We start from the raw sequence: 24,885 nt of genomic DNA on the forward strand, positions 1-24,885 counted from the left end.
TTTCTCGATGCATTGTTGGTGAGTTCAAAGCCCGAATATAGCAAATAATTGAATGACTAATATAAAACAAAAATAATTGAACGATTTTTTTTCAATTTCACACTTCAAAGAGCGGATAACTCGAAAACTATCAGAGGTATCACAAAACCCTACTGGACAAAACTTGTACGAATTCAATAATTTCAATCAATCATTATTATTTATCAATACAATTATTAAAATGATCTATTATAATCTGAAAGAGGAAAATTAAGCTTAGCTTGTACTATTAATCTTTCAGATTTTGATGGTAATGAAGTCCAAAAGGTTATGAGTGTGTCACGCACTTCACATTATCTTCTCCTTGAAAATAATTGACAAGTGATAACAATTTTGAATTTTATAGCTAATGTTATTAGAAAGCCGAAAAATCACTTGAAAGCTTAAAAAATTCATCAAGATTTATTTAAGCATCAATCCCCATCTGGATCCGCCACTGGTGAAAGCGCTGCTTGTTTTGTAGAATCACTTTTAAAACCATGCAAATTCTATCAACACCTCAAGATTTTTAAATGATTTTATAGTTTCACAAATACAGTATTTCAAATGAAAATACTTTTTGTATTAAATTTAGCTGAATAGTAATTCTGACATGTTGACATTTATCATGACAATGACACTTCTCTATGTAATGAATTAATAAAAAAAAAACATGAATTTGAAAAAAGCATTCATGAAATAAATCAATAAGAGAAAGAAATGTATTACTTTGTCATAAATATGTAAGTGATGTTCAATATAATTCACGTGAAAATACTCCACAATCAAGTTTTGAACAACAAACCTTTAGCATAGCAGACAGGCACTTTTTTACTGCGCCACTTCAGCCTATTTCATAAATTACATTTTTTAGCATATTCAAGTGAGCTCAAGACACTCTTAACAGCAAAGCAGCTTATACAGGAATTGATGATTCTTCAACCCTTCAATGATATTGTTTGATTGAGGTAAGCAGCAGTTAATCAATTAAAACATAAATGTTTAAACTGTCTTATTTGAAAACTAGTGTTAACGGTTCTTACTTTCGACATAGTGCTCAACCTCATGAACAAGGCTCGTATTACACTAGAACATTAGTGAGACACCAGGAAGAACACAGCCTCACTTCCCCAATATTGGTGCTTCAGCGGTGTTCGTGCTAGTGTCCAGAAATTTGGTGTCTCGACTAGCGACCCTAGCCTAATAAACGCCATGAGGAATAATGCCTAGCGACTCGCTCAGATACAAAGATTGTGTGAGCGAGGCAACGTTCTTCCTCATTCCTAGTGCCTCACTGGTGTCCTATTGTCATACGAGCCTAAGACATTTTCACTCAACATTCTTCTAAAAATAAAACGTAATAAAATACACACAGAGAATCAACTAAAGTGCATTTCATGACTGAATATCTCAAGTCAGCTAGTAATGACATAATACACGATAGCATAAAATTAGATGGCTTTTGTAGTTACATGATTTTTGGCTGGGTAGTTGAGGAGAGTACAGTCAGACATGGTGTAAGCAACCATCGCGTTTCCTCCCAAAGCTGTCACATGAGCTCTCACGATGGCTAATACTTCCGCTAGGAAACTGTGAACGAATCCACTTTGTCCTCCACTCTGCAATACAATCATTAAATCAGTTATTGAAAATCTTATTTAGAAGCTTTACTTGACAATCAAAATTAGAAAACAATAGGGAAAATATAATATTACAACTATTCTCAAGCGAATTTCGATGTTGAATATGTAATGTGAATTCTCATTTTGTGGGAGTAACGAGAAGTTTTATTCAACATTTCAATTCAAACTAATATCAAGGTAGTCACAAAAATGAATAAATTAATAAGTAAAACAATCAATGAAAGATAAGTTTTAAGCTTCACGATATAACTTGAATGAATGATAGAGAACCCCTTAGGAGGGGACTCAAATCACAAATTGGAGGCTGCAAAATGTTTGTAGGATGATTAATAAATGTGTATTTTATATTATTGTTTTAAAAGAAGCAATTGTAGACCTACATCACTTATAAAAGATGGATGAATTCAATTTTTAAAACAATGAAACAGAAAAAAATCAATGGAAAGTGAACTCAGTTACAAGCATTTTTCCTATTTATCAATTTATGTATATCTTCATTTTTGTAGGTGAGATGCAATTTTGATGTGCATTAACTGGAAATGAAGTAAAACAAAATAGAAGGCTACTCCCGTTGGAAAGGTGACCAACCAATTCACTCAGCCAACTCCTCTGAATATTATTCAATGGAAAACTATTTGCCATTTCTTATTTGGATACCACAGGGATATGTTCTCGGACCACTGTTGTTCCTTGTAATGATAAATGATCTTCTCAGGTGTTCAACATCTTCTAAAACCATGTTTGCTGAAGATACTTTTTTTCTAACTCTTGATAGATATTTTCAAAATCTCAAAAGAGTTACTATTGAAACAATAGACAAGGCTACTTTATGGTTCAAGGAAAATGGTTTTCACATATATGAGTCCAAGACGCAAAATGCAATATTTTAATTCAATAGGCATGAGTTGTCAAACAATTTTGTAAAAAAATTGTTAGGTTACAAATGGATTACCATCTGACGTGGAGTGATCATATGATTTATGTTTATGTGCATTAGACTATTTAAGTCCATATATTTGTTGAAGACTCTTAAATATCATATTCCATTCAACTATGTTTCAAATGTGCATAATGCTTCATTTCATTCCAACTTGTGTTACAGTATTATTCTATATGGGAACGCGTCAACTAGTCTCCCCGACAGTAAAACTCCTTTTAAAACCACCTTCGAGGGGATTTACTGACGGCGTCAACTAAGCTCCTGAGAGAGGAGCTTTACTGACGGGGAGACTAGTTGTCGTTAGCGTACGAGGAGCTTAGTTGTCATCTACGGTCCCGACAACTAGTCCTCTCTGAACCAGTAGGGGATTTACTGTCGGGGAGACTAGTTGACTAGTCTCCTTGCTAGCGTGCAAGGAGCTTGGTTGTTGTCACCGAACCCGACAACCAAACTCCTCGCTCGCTCTGAGTGCCGGAGTTTTCGCAAGTAAACTGACATCTATATTTCATGCACTTACTCTATGGATTTCCTCAAATTTATAGCTTTTTTAAGAGTTATATCACATTTTTCAAGAACCAATAGTTCAAACTTCATAATGAGGTTCAGCTTAGGTATTGGTTCATATTTTTATGTTCTTATCCAAGAGCCACATTTCAAAACAACAAGCGAGTGAAGCAAGTTCAAAATACCCTTTTGACTGATATGATGTACAAGAGAGATCCGTTTCAATGTGATCTGCAGGCGAGCGAAGCGAGTCCCATTGACACTGCCGGGGTCCTGGGGGTCATGGAATTACATGCAGTGGCGGATCAAGGAGGATCCAGCAGCAATAATATAAAAAACTGAAGTGAATTGAAAAATTTCAAAGTACAATATTATAGGTTTTATCGATGGAAACTTTTTGAGAATAGTCGGCAGGCACGCTTCGCTCGTCTACATTTTTCATATGGGCATGCTCCTTTCCGTCGAAAAGTCAAAAGAGCTTTTCAGGAACCGTTTGATTCGAATTATGTGATGCCGGATGAAAAAAATCGTGTTTCTATTGGTATGAATAAATATATCTCTGTAGAGACTTTGTTAGGATATTATGAAAATTATTGTATTCAGTGCAGGTCTTTAAAATTGGAAATAGGAATGACGTGGTTAACTTACTCTCTCAAGTATGAATTTTCCGAGAAATGAAGAAAATTTCTTTTTTAATATGCATAGAAAACTAAATGAAAAACTGGAGAAAAGAATCCCTCTGATTTATCACCGCCAATACCTCAAGTTTACACTTTCAAATTCAGTTGTTCCTGAAACCCCTGGAAAAACAACACTTAAGTAGGTGTGTTTAGATACTTTAGACTGACTTTTTTGCTCGAAAACCCCCTCCCCCCTCTCCCCCATCGTCCATCCCGCCTCCCCTTCCCCCCGCCCACAGGGTGGGGGGGTGTTCTAAAAATAGATTTCCCCTTCCCCTTGTCCAGTGGAGATGAGGGGGATGAAAAGAGAGAGATATATCTCTTTCTCTATCTCTCTCTTTCTAAAAATAGATTTCCCCTTCCCCTTGCCCAGTGGTGATGAGGGGGATGAAAAGAGAGAGATATATCTCTTTCTCTCTCTCTCTTTCTAAAAATAGATTTCCCCTTCCCCTTGCCCAGTGGAGATGAGGGGGATGAAAAGAGAGAGATATATCTTTCTCTCTCTCTCTCTTTCTAAAAATAGATTTCCCCTTCCCCCTGCCCAGTGGAGATGAGGGGGATGAAAAGAGAGAAAGATATATCTCTCTCTCTCTCAAATGGATTTTCCCTTCCCCTTGCCCAGTATAGATGAGGGGGATGAAGAAAGTGAGGGAAAAAATAATTTCCCTTTGAGGAGGAAAAATTCCCTAATGCTATACTGACAGATTAAAGTGAATCCTTCTCTCTACATCTATACTGACAGATTAAAGTGAATCCTTCTCTCTACATCTAATGCTATACTGACAGATTAAAGTGAATTGAGAAATTCCCTCTCTCTCTCTCTATTTGGTAGAGAGTTAGTGGGGAGGATATTTTTAATATTCTTCCCAAAGAATGGACATTGATATGTCCAAAGCTCCACCAATTTATGTAGACGCATAACAATATGATTATTATCTATAGTTATTATATTACAAATTGCTTTTTCATATCATATACAGTTCAATAGTTATTTTCCTAGTCTATATTATGTAAATTCATCTATAAGTTTGCTGTATTGTAAGCTATTGTATATAAGTGTATAAGCCAGTATATATTGTAATCTACATAAATAAAGTACTCAATCAATCAATCAATCAATCAATCTCTCTCTCTCATCTAATGCTATACTGACAGATTAAAGTGAATCCAGAGAGAGGTCAATGATCTAAGTCTTTTACATTTTTTATCTGCAATATCGTACAAGAATTTTCAAAGTTCATCGGAATTTTTAACAACAGATAATGGTGAATCATTTGTACAATCATAATGTAGATGGCCGCTGTCTAGTATATCAAGCAATTCGAATATCTCAGATAAAATTGGAAAGTGCACATTTTCTGTTTTTGTTAATGGTAAATCAGCATCTTGACATCCTGTTGAAAATTTAATATTCTTCGCAATTGAATCAAATTTGTTAAATGAAATTCCCATCAAGAGACGAGTTAATTTTTTGAATTTTGAAAAACCATAACACTGCATGTTAACGGCTTCCCAGATGTTTGACATGTGTCTCTGTTCTATAAATTAACAATGTGCACGTGTTGTACCTACAACAGTTGCTTGAAGACAGTCGTGTCTCGCCTGTATAAAAAAGATCACACCACACACGTTGCTGTTGACAGGTCTAGCTCTGACCGAGTACTAAACTAAAAAGTGAGTGGGATATTGGAATGAAAAATCATTTGAACACAGAAAAAGTTTATTTACACATTTCACCACCACAACAACTATTCATAATTTCATCTTCAATTTTAATTAACTTATCTATACACAAATTATGAGGACGATAATAACATAGATAGTCTCTTATGTCATTTAAATTAACCGTGCTTAGAAAAATGTCTTTTAATTGTTTCGCCAAACTATAATTTACACGAGTTGATTTCCTAATTGCACTTTCACACTCATCATACCAATCAATACAGTTTTTTAACCTCACTTCCAACTCGTTGTCAGCAGTCAACCACTTTCTCAGATCCATGATAAGCGAATGAACAAAACTAAGTGTAGGCTGGCACTATTATAGAGTAATTAAGTGGTCTTTCTTCATTAATTGCAGACAGACAACATGTAAGTGCTTTATGCAGTCTCAATGCATGCATGCAATAAACACACTGAATCTCTTTTCCGTTGTAGAAGAATCCATAACGAGCAAAGTTTCTTTTCTGCGAATTCGTGTACATCGCAGCCATTTTCATACTTTGCATTCGATTGTTTTCACACATGAAATTATTTGTTTGATACATATTTTTAAACAACAAAGAATTATAATGTTGGGCAGAGAACAAAGCACAGCGTCCATCTGGTCTATTTTTATGAATGTTACACACACCATAACACCATGAACTAGTGAAAAAGCTGAAATCGGGTTTTGCAAAATCCTCTGGTATACATTGAACGTTATTATGTAATCTTCTTAAAAACTTTGCTTTCTCAGTTCCTTTTGTGAAAATTTTCTCATAACCTACAAGGTAATCATGTATTAATGAGTCAGTGTATTCTAAATCTCCATCCTCCCATTTTATTTTATGATAGTGATGTTCTAACCATGTTACATTGTTATACAATTTTGCACTCAATTCTGTCTTTGCAAATGGTGATTTGAAATGGAATACAATATAATTATTAAACTGATCAATTATGGCAAGTTCTTTCACAATAATTTGATTACAATCTTGTTTAAACCAGTGAAGATCAACTGTAGCAATTTTCGTACTTGCTTGCTTGTCCACTTCTTTCTCTTCGGCAGGCTCGTCGAATCCTCCATCTTTCTCCTCCTCCTCCTCCTCCCGTTTCTGCTCCTCCTCCACCTGCAGCGTCTTCTGGATCGGTGTACTGCACCTTGGTTCATAATAGAAACTATCGGAATCAAGATCACACTGGATACCAATAGACTGAGTTTGCGCTTTGTCCAAAATATCAGAACACAAAGAATAGGACATTTTAGATGTTACCTGTTCAAAGGTGAAACTGATAATGAACCAAATTTGTCAGAGTGCACACCTTATATAATATTGCAGCTGGTGCGCTCTATCAATAAAATTACTGAACTTCTTTCACCATGCTCGTCAGAGGTGTGTACTCCATCACATGATTGCTAATTAAAACACAATAGGCAGAAGTATTTGCAGGTACTGCACTATTAAATTCCATTTCAATACGAACATCTGTCGATGATTTCAAATGAGTCGCTTGGTGTGAACAGTCCACAACAATCAGCGGTGTTGATTCACAAAACGTTTCAAAGTCAATTTCTGTTCCGAGTTCACTATTGATTGAATGATTATAATACGAGGGCGCGAAATCCAAAAACATCTGGTATAATACCTCCTTTTTACCTAGCAGATTTTCATATGGATAATACTCGCTGTTCAAATATACTTTAACATTGTAAATACTGCAGCTATCGGAATTAGATATTGATTTTTTAATTTTATTCTTACGATCAGTTTGAAATGCAATTATAACGTATTTTGGACTATCAAAACTTGATGTGGTGCGAACTGCCCAAGAATGGTTAAGTGAATTTTGCAAATTTGGTAATTCACAAATTTCCCAATGCCGGAAACCTAATTTCAGTAGAGTGTCAGCATCGAGCAGTCTCAAAAATTTCAGTCTTACGTGATCTTCTAAAGTTATGTAGGGCATTCTCCATTGCAGTATTGTAATTTTCACACTAACACTTGTTCCACTTGCGGACTCAACACAATTTAGGTCTGTCGGTGACCTCAATAAGATGAGTTCCTGTTTCAAATTTAAAATTATTCTTTGAATATCTTCAAAAAACGGGAGGATTAATTTCAGCGGTACACAGAAAGTGAATTTATTATCTGTTAGCTCATATCCTGCTCTGTCAAAACCAGCCAAATGATATGTGTTCTTATCTAGCGTATTCTTCACTAGTATAGCTTTAATTGTGGATGTTAATCCAATCAATCTTGATTTAGAAATTTGCTGACCTGCTAATTCATATCGTATTTCGTCAAAAAGGTTCCCGATTATGTTACTGCTTAATTTATAGTCTGCTGTAACTGGTGGATCAGCCAGGTCTGTTCCCGGTTTTGTACAGTTAACTGTTCCCTCAATAAATATAAATGATTTGCAAGGTAAAGAATAGACATCTAAAGAATTTATGCCAATATGTGCCTCGTCAGAGTTTTTTATTTCCTGTCCCGAATAAACTGTATGAGTGTGAAATTGGAATTTGGTTATATCATTATAAAACTGAAGGTCTGTCTCCACGTCCAGAATTTCACTAATTGCGGCTGCTCCTCCTCCTAACATTCCGCCAATCAACTATAAAACCTAACTTTTCTAATATTCTCGCACAATTAGCCGACAAAGCACGTTTGTTTTTAGGTGTTGATGCTCTCACGTTCGTCTCTCTAATGACATTGCGTGTACACGTCTTATTTGAACATGGATTGAAAACAAGATAACCCATTACGTTTACTTTTGTTTTTCATGTATGTTCAACCTAATTGTAATTGTATCTCCACAGAAATCAATAAATGATCCATTCTGGTCTGTTACCTTTACATTAATAGTTTGAATTCTATGCATATTCAAAGGTACATAAATAATCGGCGATGGTACTTCATTTATTAAATAGCCGCAGGGAACCTTTGGTAAAAATTTGTAGATTATATGTTTTTGTTTTCCGTCAGAGTAACTACCACATGCTAAATTACACTCGAGTACAATACTACCAATGATTGTTATGTTAACCAAATGCTGAGAATAATGCCATTTATTTGGTTGCAAAACAACATTATCAAAACCAAGTATCTTACCAATCAAATCAGTATGTGTTAAATCAATGGCTTTATCAGAATGAATTTCAATCTTCATAGTATTTACGTTTGCTCGTATAATAAGTTTATTCTTCTTCTTCTCATCAATATTCAATTTATTCTTTAAAGATTTTATAATATCCTCAACTTCATATGCACCCGTATCCAGCTCAATTAATCTATCACCATATTTGAAGCTGGAATTTGTTCCTTTATTAATGTTTGCAATACTATTGTAGCTACAAAAATTAATCAATCCAATTCCCCATTCACGATTTTTATCAAATTCTATAATTTCTTGTAAATGTTCGTAGAGGTTACTTGTGTTAGATCTTAATGTAATAACAACCATCTTGTAATGTGTGTTCAGCACAAACACTTAATTACAACTGATTTGCAAGAAACAATAATATAAGATGACCACAAAAATTGCTATTTAATGGTTGCATGTGCTTTACATTATAAAATATATTTACTCCAATTTCTTTTTTCCAATATTTGTCCAATTCGTATGGTGGTTGTAAATTTCCAATTGGATCAAAATACCAAACATTGGAGCCGACTTTTTTATATCCAACCCAATGTGTACCATCCTCGCTTTCCCTTGCTAAATTCACAATGGCATTCTCGTTTTTTAGAATTTTTTTGGGTAATGCATCTAACATATATATACCTCTTAGCCGAATCTGTAATAATTTCGACCAATCAATCAAATCATAATTACTCAATTCTCCTTCAATATTCATGTCTTCTTCTTCTTCTTCTTCTTCTTCTTCTTCTTCCTACTCTTCTTTGTTGTTCTACGTTTCTTAACTTGTTTTTGAGGGAATAAACTCACTCCATATGATGATGGGGGTGGTGGAGGGGGTGGAATTAAAACTATCCCCCCACTAGTTATTTGAGGAAAAGGCTTCAAAAAATACCCTTTTCCTGCAATATGCTTTTTCAACTGAGCTATAGCTTTGCATCTAATATCATTACTATAACTTCTCCTCTCATTCTTCTTCTTCTTCTTTCTCAAAGACCCACCAAATGCCGCTTTAGCTTTCATGACGTTTGTAACAAGATAGCTAAGTGCTTTCTCGGCAGGAGGTGTTTGTGGATTTTTGAAAATGTCCCACGCAGCGTTTGCTAGAGCTCTGTCAGCTACCGCTCGAGTTTTATTATCACTATTTTGCATATACGCTATATCATGTACCTTACAGGCTCTATCTAATGAATTTATACCTTGATCACCTCTCTTTAACCTTTCATTAACCTTTGTGCCAGGGCCACACCACTGGTATCTGGGAATATGAATTTCATCTTGCAGATTATCAATTACCTTATTTAGAATAGTTGATGTGACATTACCTGCCAAACCTGACACAACCTTAAAATGTTTTGCCGCTGAACTCAAGATTCCTTTACCTTGTTTCCTCGAACTCTGCTTTCTCCTACATACCATTTTCTTACCTTTCAACTCAATGGTTGAACATTAACTGAGGTTAATTAATTAATTAATCATTACACCAACTTAATCAAAAGAAAATCGAATTGGTTTAATTTTCAATTGAGTTGGAAATGAATTCACACACTATTGCTATGTGCTTATAACATTGCTTGAATGATAAGAATATTATTTCAAATAACAAATAATCTGAAAAGGTGAAGGCAATTTGAAAAGGGGGAAATGACGCCGCCATCGTGCCCACCCACATCTGCAGGAACACGTGCCAAAACAGATGTGGGAGGGAGCGAGTCACCGAAGCCAGAGCTTGGCTGTACGGCTGTGTGTGTGTGTGTGTGTGTGTGTGTGTGTGTGTGTGTGTGTGTGTGTGTGTGTGTGTGTGTGTGTGTGTGTGTGTGTGTGTCTGTGTAGCAGTAAAGACTACTGAGCATGCTCACAACAAACTATAAAAGGGGAGCTCACCTTATTTAAATATCATTCACAACAGAGTGTAAGCAGGTGAACCATTTCTTCTGTGTTTCTACTATTCATTGTGAACTTATCAACAACAGGTAAGAATTGAAAACAATTTTTATAAAAACAATATTACAATTTATTCACTACTAATACTACTTTTACACACACATACATCTATACAATTCGTATCACATAAGTCGACGAATTGTATAGATATAAAAATTGTTAATGCTTAACAATTTTATATCGGTCCCATTCCCCGACTTATGTGTTACCATCATTACAAAATTTTTACAATTAGCGTTAAATTGCTCTATTTTCTCTGTGCTAATGCAGGAAGCAAATCGTTGCGGTAAATATACCTCACTCACAGATTTGCTTCCTGCATTGGTAATTTTTAAAATAACCCGTCGTCCATGCATATTTGTTTGCTCCCTCGCTGCAATAATGGGGAAGGGAGTGTGCTCCTTTAATTCCCTCAGCGGGATCCAGGGTTTGGCTACAGGCTGGTTGATTAGTTGCACAAAGTCCAATTCATCCCCCGCTCGCCGCACCTCCTCTACTAGTGGAACCATGGATGAGTTGTGCTCCATAGCAGCACAGAAAAATATTTGATTAGTGTCTTATTTGTTTCAGATTATCATCATACTAGAGAACTTGATCAATAGATTATTGATCTCTACATCAGATTATTGTCATAATCTCAACTTGACATCATCGGATTGGCATTCTCTGAATAAAGTGAGTAATATCAGTTATTGAAATAATATTTCCTTGCTATCAAATAATTTATGCATGATCGAGTACTTTAAACAATAATATCTCATAATTCAATTTCTAATCACTTCAAATAATATTGTAACAAATTGATGCATGAACGTTCTAATTGGTTCAAATAATATTGGTAACAAATAATTGTTGCATGATCGATTACTTTGAACAATAATATCTCATAATTCAATTTCTAATCACTTCAAATAATATTGTAACAAATAATTGATGCATGAACGTTCTAATTGGTTCAAATAATATTGGTAACGGATAATTGATGCATGAGCGATTACTTTAAACAATAATAATATCTCATAATTCAATTTCTAATCACTTCAAATAATATTTCCTTGCCATCGAATAATTGATGCATGAGTGATTACTTTAATCAATAATATCTCATAATTCAATTTCTAATCAGTTCTAATAATATTGGTAACAAATAATTTATGCATGATCAATTACTTTAATCAATAATATCTCATAATTCAATTTCTAATTAATTCAAATAATATTGGTAACAAATAATTGATGCATGAACGTTCTAATTGGTTCAAATAATATTGGTAACAAATAATTTATGCATGTTCAATTACTTTAATCAATAATATCTCATAATTCAATTTCTAATTAGTTCAAATAATATTGTAACAAATAATTGATGCATGAACGTTCTAATCACTTCAAATAATATTGGTAACGAATAATTGATGCATGAGCAATTACTTTAAACAATAATAATATCTCATAATTCAATGTCTAATCACTTCAAATAATATTTCCTTGCCATCGAATAATTGATGCATGAGCGATTACTTTAATCAATAATATATCATAATTCAATTTCTAATCAGTTCTAATAATATTGGTAACAAATAATTTATGCATGATCAATTACTTTAATCAATAATATCTCATAATTCAATTTCTAATTAGTTCAAATAATATTAGTAACAAATAATTGATGCATGAACGTTCTAATCAGTTCTAATAATATTGGTAACAAATAATTTATGCATGTTCGATTACTTTAATCAATAATATCTCATAATTCAATTTCTAATCAGTTCTAATAATATTGGTAACAAATAATTTATGCATGATCAATTACTTTAATCAATAATATCTCATAATTCAATTTCTAATTAATTCAAATAATATTGGTAACAAATAATTGATGCATGAACGTTCTAATTGGTTCAAATAATATTGGTAACAAATAATTATGCATGTTCAATTACTTTAATCAATAATATCTCATAATTCAATTTCTAATTAGTTCAAATAATATTGTAACAAATAATTGATGCATGAACGTTCTAATCACTTCAAATAATATTGGTAACGAATAATTGATGCATGAGCAATTACTTTAAACAATAATAATATCTCATAATTCAATGTCTAATCACTTCAAATAATATTTCCTTGCCATCGAATAATTGATGCATGAGCGATTACTTTAATCAATATATCTCATAATTCAATTTCTAATCAGTTCTAATAATATTGGTAACAAATAATTTATGCATGATCAATTACTTTAATCAATAATATCTCATAATTCAATTTCTAATTAGTTCAAATAATATTAGTAACAAATAATTGATGCATGAACGTTCTAATCAGTTCTAATAATATTGGTAACAAATAATTTATGCATGTTCGATTACTTTAATCAATAATATCTCATAATTCAATTTCTAATTAGTTCAAATAATATTGTAACAAATAATTGATGCATGAAAGTTCTAATCACTTCAAATAATATTTCCTTGGTATCAAATAATAAAAATAATCAAAGGCTTGTATGTGCACAGATTTTTTTTTTTTTTAACAATCAATCATGGAAAAAATCTGTACACATACAAGTTAATAATATTTGTTGAAACTAACCTTTGTTTGAGAGTAGATTGACTCGTCCTCATCCCCGCTAACTTCAGCCTCCTCCTCAAATGTCAACTTCCTCTTCCCCTGCTTCTGCCTGATGTTGCTTGAGAGGGTGGTTAGCATCGCTCGCCGCGGTGCCCAGGTAGCAGCTGGACCCAGGCATTGAAGAGGGCTGTCCCCCAGCACGATCTTGCCACCCGGTGATGGTGGTTCCACGTTGAGTGGTGAGGGGACGGGTGCAGCAGCGGACGACTCAGCAGCGAAGGTGGCTTTCCGCTGCCAGTAGTTGAGGATGCGCTGGTGTGCTGGTGGGCTATCTGGTAGGATGTATGAAGATGGTGGAGAACTCATCGCGAAGTATACTCAAATCTGGCTCTGATGTAAATGACAATTTTCCTCTCATCACTTCTGTTTATATACCATACGTTTCTCTCTCTGTTCCAGGCTCGTGCGAGTGAGAGCAAAGCATGCTACAAGGCGAAAAAAATTCAAATTTCTCCCCTACAACATGTGCTCCCACATCGTTATCGACATCATTCAGATTTGTAAGTATTCTCTCTCCTATCATAAAAAACTGTCACATTCACTCAAACATTCTATATTTTCGAATAGCATCCTTGTACATGTGTTAGAAGACGAAAAAAATCTCATCTAGAACTCAGCATGGGACGGTGTCTGCTGAGTGACATCCACACGTGCTAGAAGCTGAAAAAAAAAAAATCTCCTCCATGTCTCAACATAGGGCTAACTCAAACAATCTATATTTTGAATAGCATTCTCACCTCTCGTGATGCTTATTGATTTCTAATATTATCAGTTATTAAATATTTCATTGTTTTCACAGCATTTTCTAACCTCTCAACATAGGGCTCACTCAAACAATCTATATTTTGAATAGCATTCCCGCCTCTCGTGATGTTTATTGATTTCTAATATTATCATTATTAAATATTTCATTGTTTTCACAGCATTTTCTCACCTCTCAACACGGCTTCCGAGCTCATAACCAGTCAAGCTCTCGTCAAGGCAACATACCTGAGAGGTTAACGAGCAATTTTAAAGGAAGCATACTCGGTATCTACACCTGTGCAGTCAAGGAGATACCTGTCATTCATGCAGCATCAACCAGTACATGTAAGTACATTTTTACTTTGATTTTATCCTCTGTGGAGGAGAGGAAAATTGTGCTCGGAGGACAATATTTGTCCTCGGAGGACAATTTTTGTCCTCGGAGGGGAGGATTATTGTCATCGGAGGACAGTTTTTGTCCTCGGAGGGAAGGATTTTTGTCCTTGGAGGACAATTTTTGTCCTCCGAAGTCAATTTTTGTCCTTGAAGGATAAAAAACCTTCTACAGCATACTGCATGCATGCAATTTTAGCTCATCTTTACGATGCGGTATATCCGGATAATCCTCTCCTCGCCCTTCTTTCTCACACTCTTCATATAAACAAAACGGTAAATGTATTACTTTTTCAAATGGATTTTCGATAATATATTTGCAATAGACACATTGCAGATAGTATGGATTTTTATGTAAGAAATAACCATTTCTCGCAAAATACTCTGCTTTATCAGATAATGATTTACAATAGTCACAATGTAGATGATGCTTTTCAAAATACTCTCCTTGAACGGATGAATCTTCTACATGATTGAAAGTTAAATATCTTTCTTCATATTGGCATAGAATATTATTATCGAAATTCTCCTCTTCAATTGTTATATTATCTTTCCTTCTCAATGCGCAGTTCGGACTGTACCTTGCATGTTCTATTGCTGGTATGTCACTTTCTTCCCATTTTCCCAAACAAATTGAACAAAATACACAGTGCACAATGTCTGGCTGTAAATCCCTCTTTCGCCATGTTTTCCGCGGACAAATGTGGAGAAGATTTCGTCCATCTTTTATCAAAAGATAATAATCTTAATCTTTCATGCAACATTATGTGATCTTGAGATATCATTTTCACACAGCCTTCTTCTACCAATGCCAATTCACAACTGATTTAAAAACATACAGTTGTACTCTATCACTATTATTATTATTATTATTATTATCATTATTATTATCATTAATCATCCACTGACCACCTATAGAAGGGGTATTCGGATTTGTCAATCAATATTATTCAGAAGAATAAAAAAAAAAAATCATTTAACTTACATAAAACATTACAAACTAATTATTTTGTACCTCATAATAGGTAAGGAATTCTTCAATTGAATATGCACATATATTCAGTAATTCATTTTTCATCAAGGCCCTGAATTTACGGCCTGTCGTTGCTTTAAGGCTGGCAGGTAATTTGTTATAGAGTCAAATCCCAGCACTTTTAACTCCTCTCTCATATAAAGTTGTTCTGTGGGTATCATCTCTTAAATCTTCACGATGTCTAGTTCCGTAACTGTGGAAACGTGCACCAGTTTTAAATTTGTCCTTATTTTGATCAATAAAACATAAAGCCTCTAGAATATACAAACTGGGAAGAGGGAGAATTCTCATCTGTTTGAAGTGTGGTCTACAGCTTGATCGTATTGTCTCTCCAACCATCACTCTTATTGCCCACTTCTGGATTCGAAAGATGTCTATTACTTGAGTTGAGTTTCCCTAGAAAATGATTCCGTAGGCCAGAAGAGAATGAAACATTGCAAAATAGACATCTTTGAGGGTTCTATTGTCTAATAATAATTTCAAATTTCTAAGAACAAACACCACAGAGCTCAACTTGTTTTTTAAAGATTCTATATGAGGTTTCCATGAGATTTCAGAATCCAATACAACTCCTAGAACTTTAATATCATTTACAGACTCCACATTGCTGTCTTCCACTCCCAAAGTTACTTCTCTAGCCGTTCTAAAAGGTAATTGCTTAGTCTTTCCATGATTCAATATCAGCATATTAGCAGTCAGCTCAATAAAATGCTTACGTCATCAGCATATAACACACAGTGTGCCGGTTCCAGATAAGATGGTAATTCTAATTCTATTCTATTCTAATTCTATCACTCTAATTCTATGTCATCCTGATCGTTATTCTTTCGTTTTTCAGAATCTAACATCATGCCAAGGGAAAGAAGACTACACGGCGTCAATTCTGCAGCGGTCCGTCATCGCATAACCATCAACGATCCCGAGGAAATCAGTATTGAAAACGTGCTCGAGAGATCGAAACAGCGCATTTTCGATATAATTAGGGAGCACGCTGCGTGCCATGATGTGAACGTGAAGTGGTTCATTGTGTTGAATGTTTTGTTGTATAAATTAGTGGTGATGGATGATGAGGTTAGCGAGACTGTTTTATCTCTAATAAATCTTCATAGTTATTCCAACATAGCGCTAAACGTGCTTGAGAAATATGAAGATTTTAACGATCATTCCATGTTGGCCGTGAGAAAAATCCTGTCATCTTTTGACAACTTTGTTCGACATGGCAGCGGTTGGGTTTTGAAGAAAATTGAGTCACTGGATGTGAACATGATTAAATTTAATCCAATATTCACATCCAGTTTCATTCAAACACTGCAATTTCTTAAAAACCAACATTGCATTATAAATGTCAAAAATCTGTCTGACGAAAAATGCTTTTTATGGTCAGTCCTCGTGTATTTCCATCAGAAACCAAGGAACTCAAACTTGAGTGTAAAGTATTTGAGCAAGTTTGCTCACACACTTAATACGTGAGGTGTAAATTTTCCGGTGACGACACGCGATATTAAGAAATTTGAAATACTAAATCCGGATATTGCAATTCACGTTATCACGTATGACAACAAAAAGTTTTTCCCCTACTGCACAAGCATTTTCCGCACTCATATAAGCACCAAATTAACCTTTTAATGCTAAAAGCCGATGCAGGAAAAACTCATTTCTGTTTAATTAATACCGCGGACAGGAAAAACGGATTATCACATCTCTTCTCTCACCTTTCAAAACACAAGGGTCAAGTACACATTTGCAATTTCTGTTTCCATAGATTTATATCAAACAAATCTGAAAATTGTGATGGTAAAGCAAATTTGATGAAACATGAACAGCTTTGTTCCAAGTTTAAATCACAGTTTCATATCCTAAACGCGGAGAGACAAATAAATTCAAGAAACTAGGCGCTATGTTGAAGAAAAAGTACACCATTTACGCAGATTTAGAAACTTATGTTGTTAATATCGATAATAATGGAGATGTTGATGAATCAGATTGGGATGAAATCACCCATAGCTATACAAAGAAAACAGCGCGACATATTCCCTGCGGCTATTGTTTTGTTGTTATCGATGTGAACGGGGAAATTGCTTACGGACCTGTACTCCATAGATCGAGTAGTTCAGATGAAAAAACCATGGAGAAATTTCTTCAGGAAATTACAGATCTTGGTGACATTTTGTATGAGGATATGAAACGAGAAATTCCAATGCAACATTTATCTGAAAGTCAAGAGTGCGAATTTCAAAATTCGGTAAACTGCGGGCTTTGTGCTGAACCGATTTTAGACAGCGATATTAAATGTCGTCACCATGCGCATGAAACCGGAAATTACCTATGTGCGGCACACGTTTCTTGTAATTTATCGGCTCGTACTCCGGAGTACATTTCGTGTTATTTTCACAATTTCTCCGGGTTTGATTCACATTTCATTCTGAAAGCGCTCGGTAAATGCAAAAAAGAAATTTCCTGCATCGCAAATACGTCAGAGAGAATTTTGACACTTTCAGTAGGCAAAATTGAATTTTTAGATTCCTACAAGTTTATGAGCGAATCCTTGGAAGTATTGGTGCATAATTTAGTGGAAAGTACAGACATGGAAAAGAAATTTGAACGTTTATTTTTCAGTGTTTCATGAGCCCCCACGCGAACACAGACAACTCTTGTTGAAAAAAGGAATATATCCTTACTCATACATGAGTTGTCCCGAAAAATTCGCGGAAACATCACTTCCTCCCATCGAATGTTTTCATAATGATTTAACTGATACACCTCTGTCTCGCGAAGAATATGAGCATGCGCAAAGAGTGTTCTCGACATTCAAGCTGAAATCGCTCGGTGAATATCACGATTTCTATTTATGTTTGGACGTGATGCTATTAGCGGAAGTTTTTGAATCCATGAGGTCTACGCTTTTTAGCTCATACGGCCTTGATGTCACTCATTTTGTTTCCCTCGCGCACTTTACCTGGAATTATATGTTGAAACACACTAAAGTTGAACTAGAGTTGATTACTCATCCTGACATGCATCTCATTTTTGAGGCAGGGATGAGGGGTGGGGTGTCATTTATCAGTAAACGTTATTGTGAGGCGAATAACAAACATCTACCCGAGACATACTACCCTTCAAAACCGAGTAATTATCTCCTTTATCTCGATGCAAACAGTTTATACTCGGAAGCTATGAGCCGAAACTTACCTGTTGGAAATTTCAAATTCCTCTCAGAGGAAGAAATTTCCAAGCTTGATTTCGCGAATTTGGACAGCAATTCAGAAACTGGATATATAATAGAATGTGATCTCAAGTATCTGAAAGAGTTACATGATAAGCATGCCAGCTTCCCACTCGCGCCTCTCCACCAAACACCTCCGCACAAATTGCTATCAAACTATCAAACAAATGAGAACGGTCAAACTGGAACCAAAAAGCTCATGAACACACTTTTTGACCGTGAAAAGTGCATTATCCATTACCTCAATTTAAAGCTCTACCTTCAGCTCGGCTTGCAATTATCGAAAGTATATCGCGTCATTAGCTTTTCCCAATCTCCCTGGCTGAAAAGCTACATTGACTTCAATATCCGGAATAGACAGAACATGAAAAATAAATTTGAGATATCCTTCTTTAAGGCCTGTTGTAATTTGATTTTTGGCAAGACGATACAATCTGTTCGCAAGCATATCAATGTTAAAATTATCACGGATGAAAAACGGTTAGATAAGTACATTTCAAATCCGTTATGCAAATGCTCGCAAATAATTAGTCCAAACGTGATCGCAGTTTTCTCTCGCAAGTTGGAACTAAAAATGAACAAGCCTGTCTATTCCGGGTTTTCTGTACTGGAGTTGAGTAAATTCCATATGTATGATTTTTTCTATTGCAAATTACAAAAAATTATACCGTGGGATCGCGTTGAACTCTGTATGATTGATACCAATAGTTTTCTTTTAAATGTAAAAGTCAAAGACGTGTATCAGTTGATTAAAGAAAATTTGAACCTTTTCGACACTAGTAATTACCCTCCTTACCACCCATGCTTTTCCATGGAGAGAAATAAAGTTGTAGGAAAGTTCAAGGATGAGACTGCCTCAAAACCCGTCCATAAATTTGTAGGGCTTTGATCAAAAGTTTACTCTTATTTAGTATATAACGAGAATGAAGAACCTGTAAATAAATGTGTAGCAAAGGGTGTACAGACTGGAGTGAAATGTAGAAAACTTAATTTAAATTTATATAAGAAATCGCTGATTGAACGTTGTGAACACATTGAAAAATTTAATATGATGAGGTCCTATAATCACACCATGTATCAGATTGAATGTGCAAAAATCTGTTTGAGTCCTTATGACGATAAGAGATATATTGCTGAGAACAGTGTGGACACTTTACCTTTTGGACATTATAGAGTGCCAACAACGCTCTGAACTGATTGCTCAGTATGTCCCACAACAAGCATCCATCACCACTAATTTTGATTTTGTGTTGTAAATATGAATATTATTAGATCTAAGATAGCATTAGAACTTCATAGTGTACCACGCGTTAACTATCCCACTCGCAAATATGAGTTGAAAAGTGAAAAAGACTTGCTTCAAGCCGATCTCATTGAGATGAGCAGTTTATCACGTTTTAATAAAGGTTATAGGTATATCTTAGCTGTTATTAATTGTTTTTCAAAATTTGCAAATTGTGTACCATTAAAAGACAAGTCAAGTCAATCTGTATTTGATGCACTCGAGCCAATTATTTCTAAAAATAAGGGAGTTAAGTTGTTTCAATCAGATCAGGGAACAGAATTCTTTAATTCAAAAGTATTTAACAGTATTAAACATTACCAGGTTTTTAGCAATAAGAAAGCTTCCATAGTTGAAAGGTTTAATAGAACAATTAAAGCAAAAATTTATAGATATTTAACTGAACGTGGAACCAAAAACTTGATATCACAGCTAGACAGTTTGGTTCGCGATTATAATGCAGCAATGCACACTTCAATTAGAATGAAACCTAAAGATGTGAGGAAAAAAGATCGTAATCGTGTTTTAATGTCTTTGAATTCTGCATTCAATAGACAATATAAATTAAAAAATTCAAAACCAAAATTTAAGCTAGGAGATGTTGTACGAATCTCAAAGAAAAGAGTTTTTTTCGATAAATCTTATAACATAAATTGGAGCGCAGAGTATTTTGTGATTCATTCTATATTCCCTTCTCAACCTGTAACATATAGCTTGCGAGATCTAAACGGAGAAGTAATTAGTGGTAGGTTTTACAGAGAAGAAATTAAAAAAACAGAATTAAACGAATCGGAGAGACAAGTATATCTGATTGAAAAAATATTAAAGCGCGACCAAAAAGGATTGCTTGTTAAGTGGATTGGATTTTCAACACCTAGTTATATTAGTAGAAGTCAACTATTGGATGAAAAATAATCTATTGTAATATGTCATTGTAATACATTCCATTCAGTGTAATATCACATTGTAATACATTCCATTCAGTGTAAATATGACAAAGATTTGGTGTAAATATAATACGTCTTTATCAAAAAATGCTTCTCAGTTTCATTTTAATCTGAAGTTTCATTTTTGTAATTTGCTAAGGCTTAGATAAGGGGGAACACATGCATTCTCGTGAAGAGGGTGAGGGAGAGAGAGGGAACGATATATTGAAGTGAGAAACTTCTATCAGTGCACTGCTGTGAAAGGGGAGAGCAAGCACCTGTTGCCTGCATTCCGATGTCATAAGCTATACACACCCATGTGGTATCTAGCGCACAGCCTCCTCCTCCTCCTTGATAACTTACGAAAAATGATTAGTTCCTTATCAGATCACATGCTGTACACGTGACTAACATGAGTAATATCCCGATTGTGAATTTTGACAATGTTATAAGACAGAAAGAAATGCCAACATGGTGTAAAAATGGTAAGTTGTTACCTCATAATGCAAGGATCCTTATAATAGGCTCTTCAGGCTGTGGCAAGACCAATTTGCTATTTAATTTAATTTTTTCAAAGAATGGGTTGAGATTTAAAACTATATACTTGCATACTAAAAGCGACTATCAAGATAAGTACCTGTTTTTGAGAAAAGTCTTTTCAAAAATGAAAGATATTGAATTTCATATAAACAACAATTCTGAATCTATACCTCATCCAAACATAATATCAGAATATTCTTTAGTTATATTTGACGACTTACAACTTAATCATGTACCTCAAATAAGAGAATATTTTACTATGGGACGACATCGTAATATTGACACTGCATATTTAATTCAGAGTTATGGAGCTACACAGAAACATTTCACTAGGGACAATGCAAATATGATTATAATCTTCAAGATAGATTTATTGAGTCTGAAATTAATTCACAGAGATCATGTTGGAGGAGATATTTCTTATAAAGATTTCACTAAACTTTGTCATAAAGTTTGGAATCGTAAACCTCATAATTTTGTAACTATTATGACCGAGTGTGAATTAATAGCAGCAAGTACTGAGATTCACTCAATACATTTCTTACCATTCTGTAGAGATTAATTCTTTGTGCAGTCATGTTGTCTAAAACACGCAGCAGAAAACTGAATAGAAAGAACGTTGGTTTAATCAATAAGATTAAGAAATTGAGAAAAGTAATCAGCGACAAGCATAAAAGCTTAGTTAATTTTGAAAAATGATCGGAGGAATACAATAGGAAAACGCTCTCACCGTTGATAGAGCCCATAATTGAACTGGGAAAAAACAAATCTAGTTTTCACTCTAATCATGGTGTAAAACCAAAAAAGGAAGAGGTAAAAGAGGAAGAAGAAGAGAGCATGGAGATTGATGATGAGGAGTTGAGTTATGGTAAAAGCTATGGGAGTTCAACAGGCAATCTTTTAAGCTCAACTAAATTTGAAAACAGTTTACTTGGTTCTAGTAAAAACGATGAGGTGCTGTCACAATATCTAAAAACGTTTCATGCGGAAAAATTGAATAATTCAATTAGTTATGGAATTTCATACAATTCTAAAGATGACATGTATTATATTGGAAATCAGCAAGTAATATTCGATAATGGTTATATAGATATTTATAATGAAAGATTTTGTTTAACACATGGTCTACTTGAGTTATTATTCAGTTCAAGACCAAATTCGAATCTTTATAATCAGAGAGATCTGGATAAGTATAAAAAAATCTTAACACTTACAGGCATACATTTAGATCGAAGAGGCTATGTTAAACAAAATCAGGGAATTAAATCGCAAATGATTCAGAAGTTATTTCCCAGTAAAAAAATTAGTAAAAAGAAGGGATGGGGTTTATTGAAATTTGCAAAAAATAATTCTCATGATAGAATTTATCAATACTTTGATAATTTTGACGAATTAGTGGAAAGATTAAATTTACTCTTTTCCTCAAAAGCTTCTGGCAACACTGGACATGATGTTGAGATCGCCTCTATAATTGAAGAGCTAAAAGAAGCAAAACTAATTATTTAGTGTTATGATGACTCTGCATCGATTCGGTCGGATTGATACACCTAGTGCTGGTGGTGGTGGTGGTGGTGGTGGTAATCTTACGTGCAATATTGACTTGATAACACAGAAAATAATCGAATCAATAAATCAACAAGGAATCAGCGAAGCTGTGAAATTTTATTTAGATTCGCAAATAACCAAACTCGTTTCGGAAAATACCAAGAATATCGGAGTGAGCATAATTGAAAGAGAACATATTCTAAGTTCATTTCAAAATTTTAGCACCAATATCGATAAAGTTATTGCAGAGAGAACTCTAACTTTAGAATCTGCTCTAGGAGAAGTGAAAACTTTAACAGACAGCTTTTCATCCCAGTTGAACAGTATTAACAACGATAAAGTTGATAAAGGTTATTTAGATGAGAAATTAAAAGCCATATCAGATAAAATTAAGAATTTGGAGGTGTTGGACAGAAACTATCTCAATACTAAATTAAAACAGCTTAGTACAGAAATTTTTACTAAAGTAAATGAAACACAACCATCGCCAATTGATAAGCAATATTTAGAATCTACTTTGCAGAAATTGACTAGTTCTCCATTAACAAAGGAAGAGTTTGAAAAACGATTATCTGAAATGGTGAGTGCAATAAAAGCTAATATTATGGACGGTATTGAACAATTCATTACAAAAGATGCTATTGCTATTCTGATTAATCAAATTGCAGAAAAGTATGCAACTAAAAATGATATAGAAGATTTTATTAAGAAATACGAGATGGAAGTCGCTGTGAAAAGCATTCGTGATGAAATAGCTGAGGCAATTAAAAATTCGGAAGAGGGCTCTGTTATGAGACTGCAATGTTCGGCTGCATTCATAGATTATCTTAATTTATTCATCCACAGGGTGGCTTACGATATCGTGTCCGGATACGCACGCGTGAGCTTTAATATGAACTGGATAGAAGCTAAGCAACATAACCTTACAGAAAATCAGGTAGCCGTAATTATTACAAGCAAAATGGGTTTAGCACAGTACAAAGGGGTCATATTGACTCCGAAAACATAAAATCTTGTAAAAGGATAACACTTGACATATGAGAGAGAGAGAGAGAAATTTGAAGCACAGTGAACTTTAACGGTTTTCTTGCTAACACATGCTGCTTCAAGATGAAGGCCCCAGTATAAAGGGTTTGGACTCTGAAAACATAAAATCTTGTGAAAGGATAACACTTGACATATTATGTGAGAGAGAAATTTGAAGCATAGTGAACTTTAACGGTTTTCTTGCTAACACATGTCACTTCAACATGATAAATCAGTCTAGACATTTTGTCATGTGTCTATGATTGAATGTAACGGTTTTTCGATACAGGAGTTATTATGAACTCGCTCTTATCTGTAGAAGGGGACCTCACAGGGAGCAGAGCATTGGCGCACGTGTCATTTGTCTGAACAAGGGGAGTGTAGCAGGCACACACAGGCGCGGGCACACGCGTCACTTTAGTCTAAACAGTTGAACCGACAACATGTTGTCTAACTATTTTGATTGGAGAAGTTTCAACGAGTTCTCTGTAGAAGCAAATCCACTAGCCGATTGGGGTTTTGAATTTTATCCTTATGATTGGTTTGTGGTAACAAAGGTAACATTTGCCGATAATGGCGAAATTCACCTTAAAATTATCAATGTTGATAGTGAAGGTGACTTTAAACACACTATTAAGTTGCCGAAAGAATATTCAGTGGTTTTGAATGAGGATAACATCAGAAGTTTTAATTCTTGTTCATGGGAATTGAATGTGAGCGGGAATTGTATATCCTTAAGACAGTTTCATGGTAACTATAGGCATTGAGTATTATTTCCCCCGAGTGAAATAGGTCTGAGAATATGTAAGTATTTTTAGATATGCTAGCTCATTCCAATTATACTTACATATTGTTGGAGAAAACACTTAAACAATAACGAGTGGGATGTTTGTACAGCAAAAGAGCTCAATTTTTTACACATTCATAAACAGTTTGATTGAACTCTTGACTGTCAGTTGGAA

At 34.5% G+C, this 24,885-nt stretch overlaps 2 protein-coding genes across 7 annotated transcripts in view; both read right to left on the minus strand.

Moving 5' to 3' along the window:
* Positions 1 to 24,885, minus strand: part of LOC111047535 (C2 domain-containing protein 5) — a 122,127-nt gene that overhangs the window by 33,794 nt on the left and 63,448 nt on the right. For all 6 annotated transcript variants that reach the window (XM_039441558.1, XM_039441562.1, XM_039441559.1 and 3 more), the window contains one exon: positions 1,491 to 1,637. In XM_039441558.1, the coding sequence (XP_039297492.1) occupies positions 1,491 to 1,637 (147 nt within the window). The remainder of the gene's footprint in view (positions 1 to 1,490; positions 1,638 to 24,885) is intronic.
* LOC120354425 lies at positions 10,653 to 14,670 on the minus strand. The gene is made up of 2 exons (XM_039441565.1): positions 13,173 to 14,670; positions 10,653 to 11,092 (listed from the first exon to the last, which is right to left on the minus strand). Exons 1-2 carry the CDS (start codon positions 13,515 to 13,517, stop codon positions 10,694 to 10,696), a joined length of 744 nt encoding a protein of 247 aa, XP_039297499.1. The 5' UTR covers positions 13,518 to 14,670; the 3' UTR covers positions 10,653 to 10,693.

The sequence above is a fragment of the Nilaparvata lugens genome, chromosome X (assembly GCF_014356525.2).
Source record: "Nilaparvata lugens isolate BPH chromosome X, ASM1435652v1, whole genome shotgun sequence".
NCBI classification, from domain to species: Eukaryota; Metazoa; Arthropoda; class Insecta; order Hemiptera; family Delphacidae; genus Nilaparvata; species Nilaparvata lugens.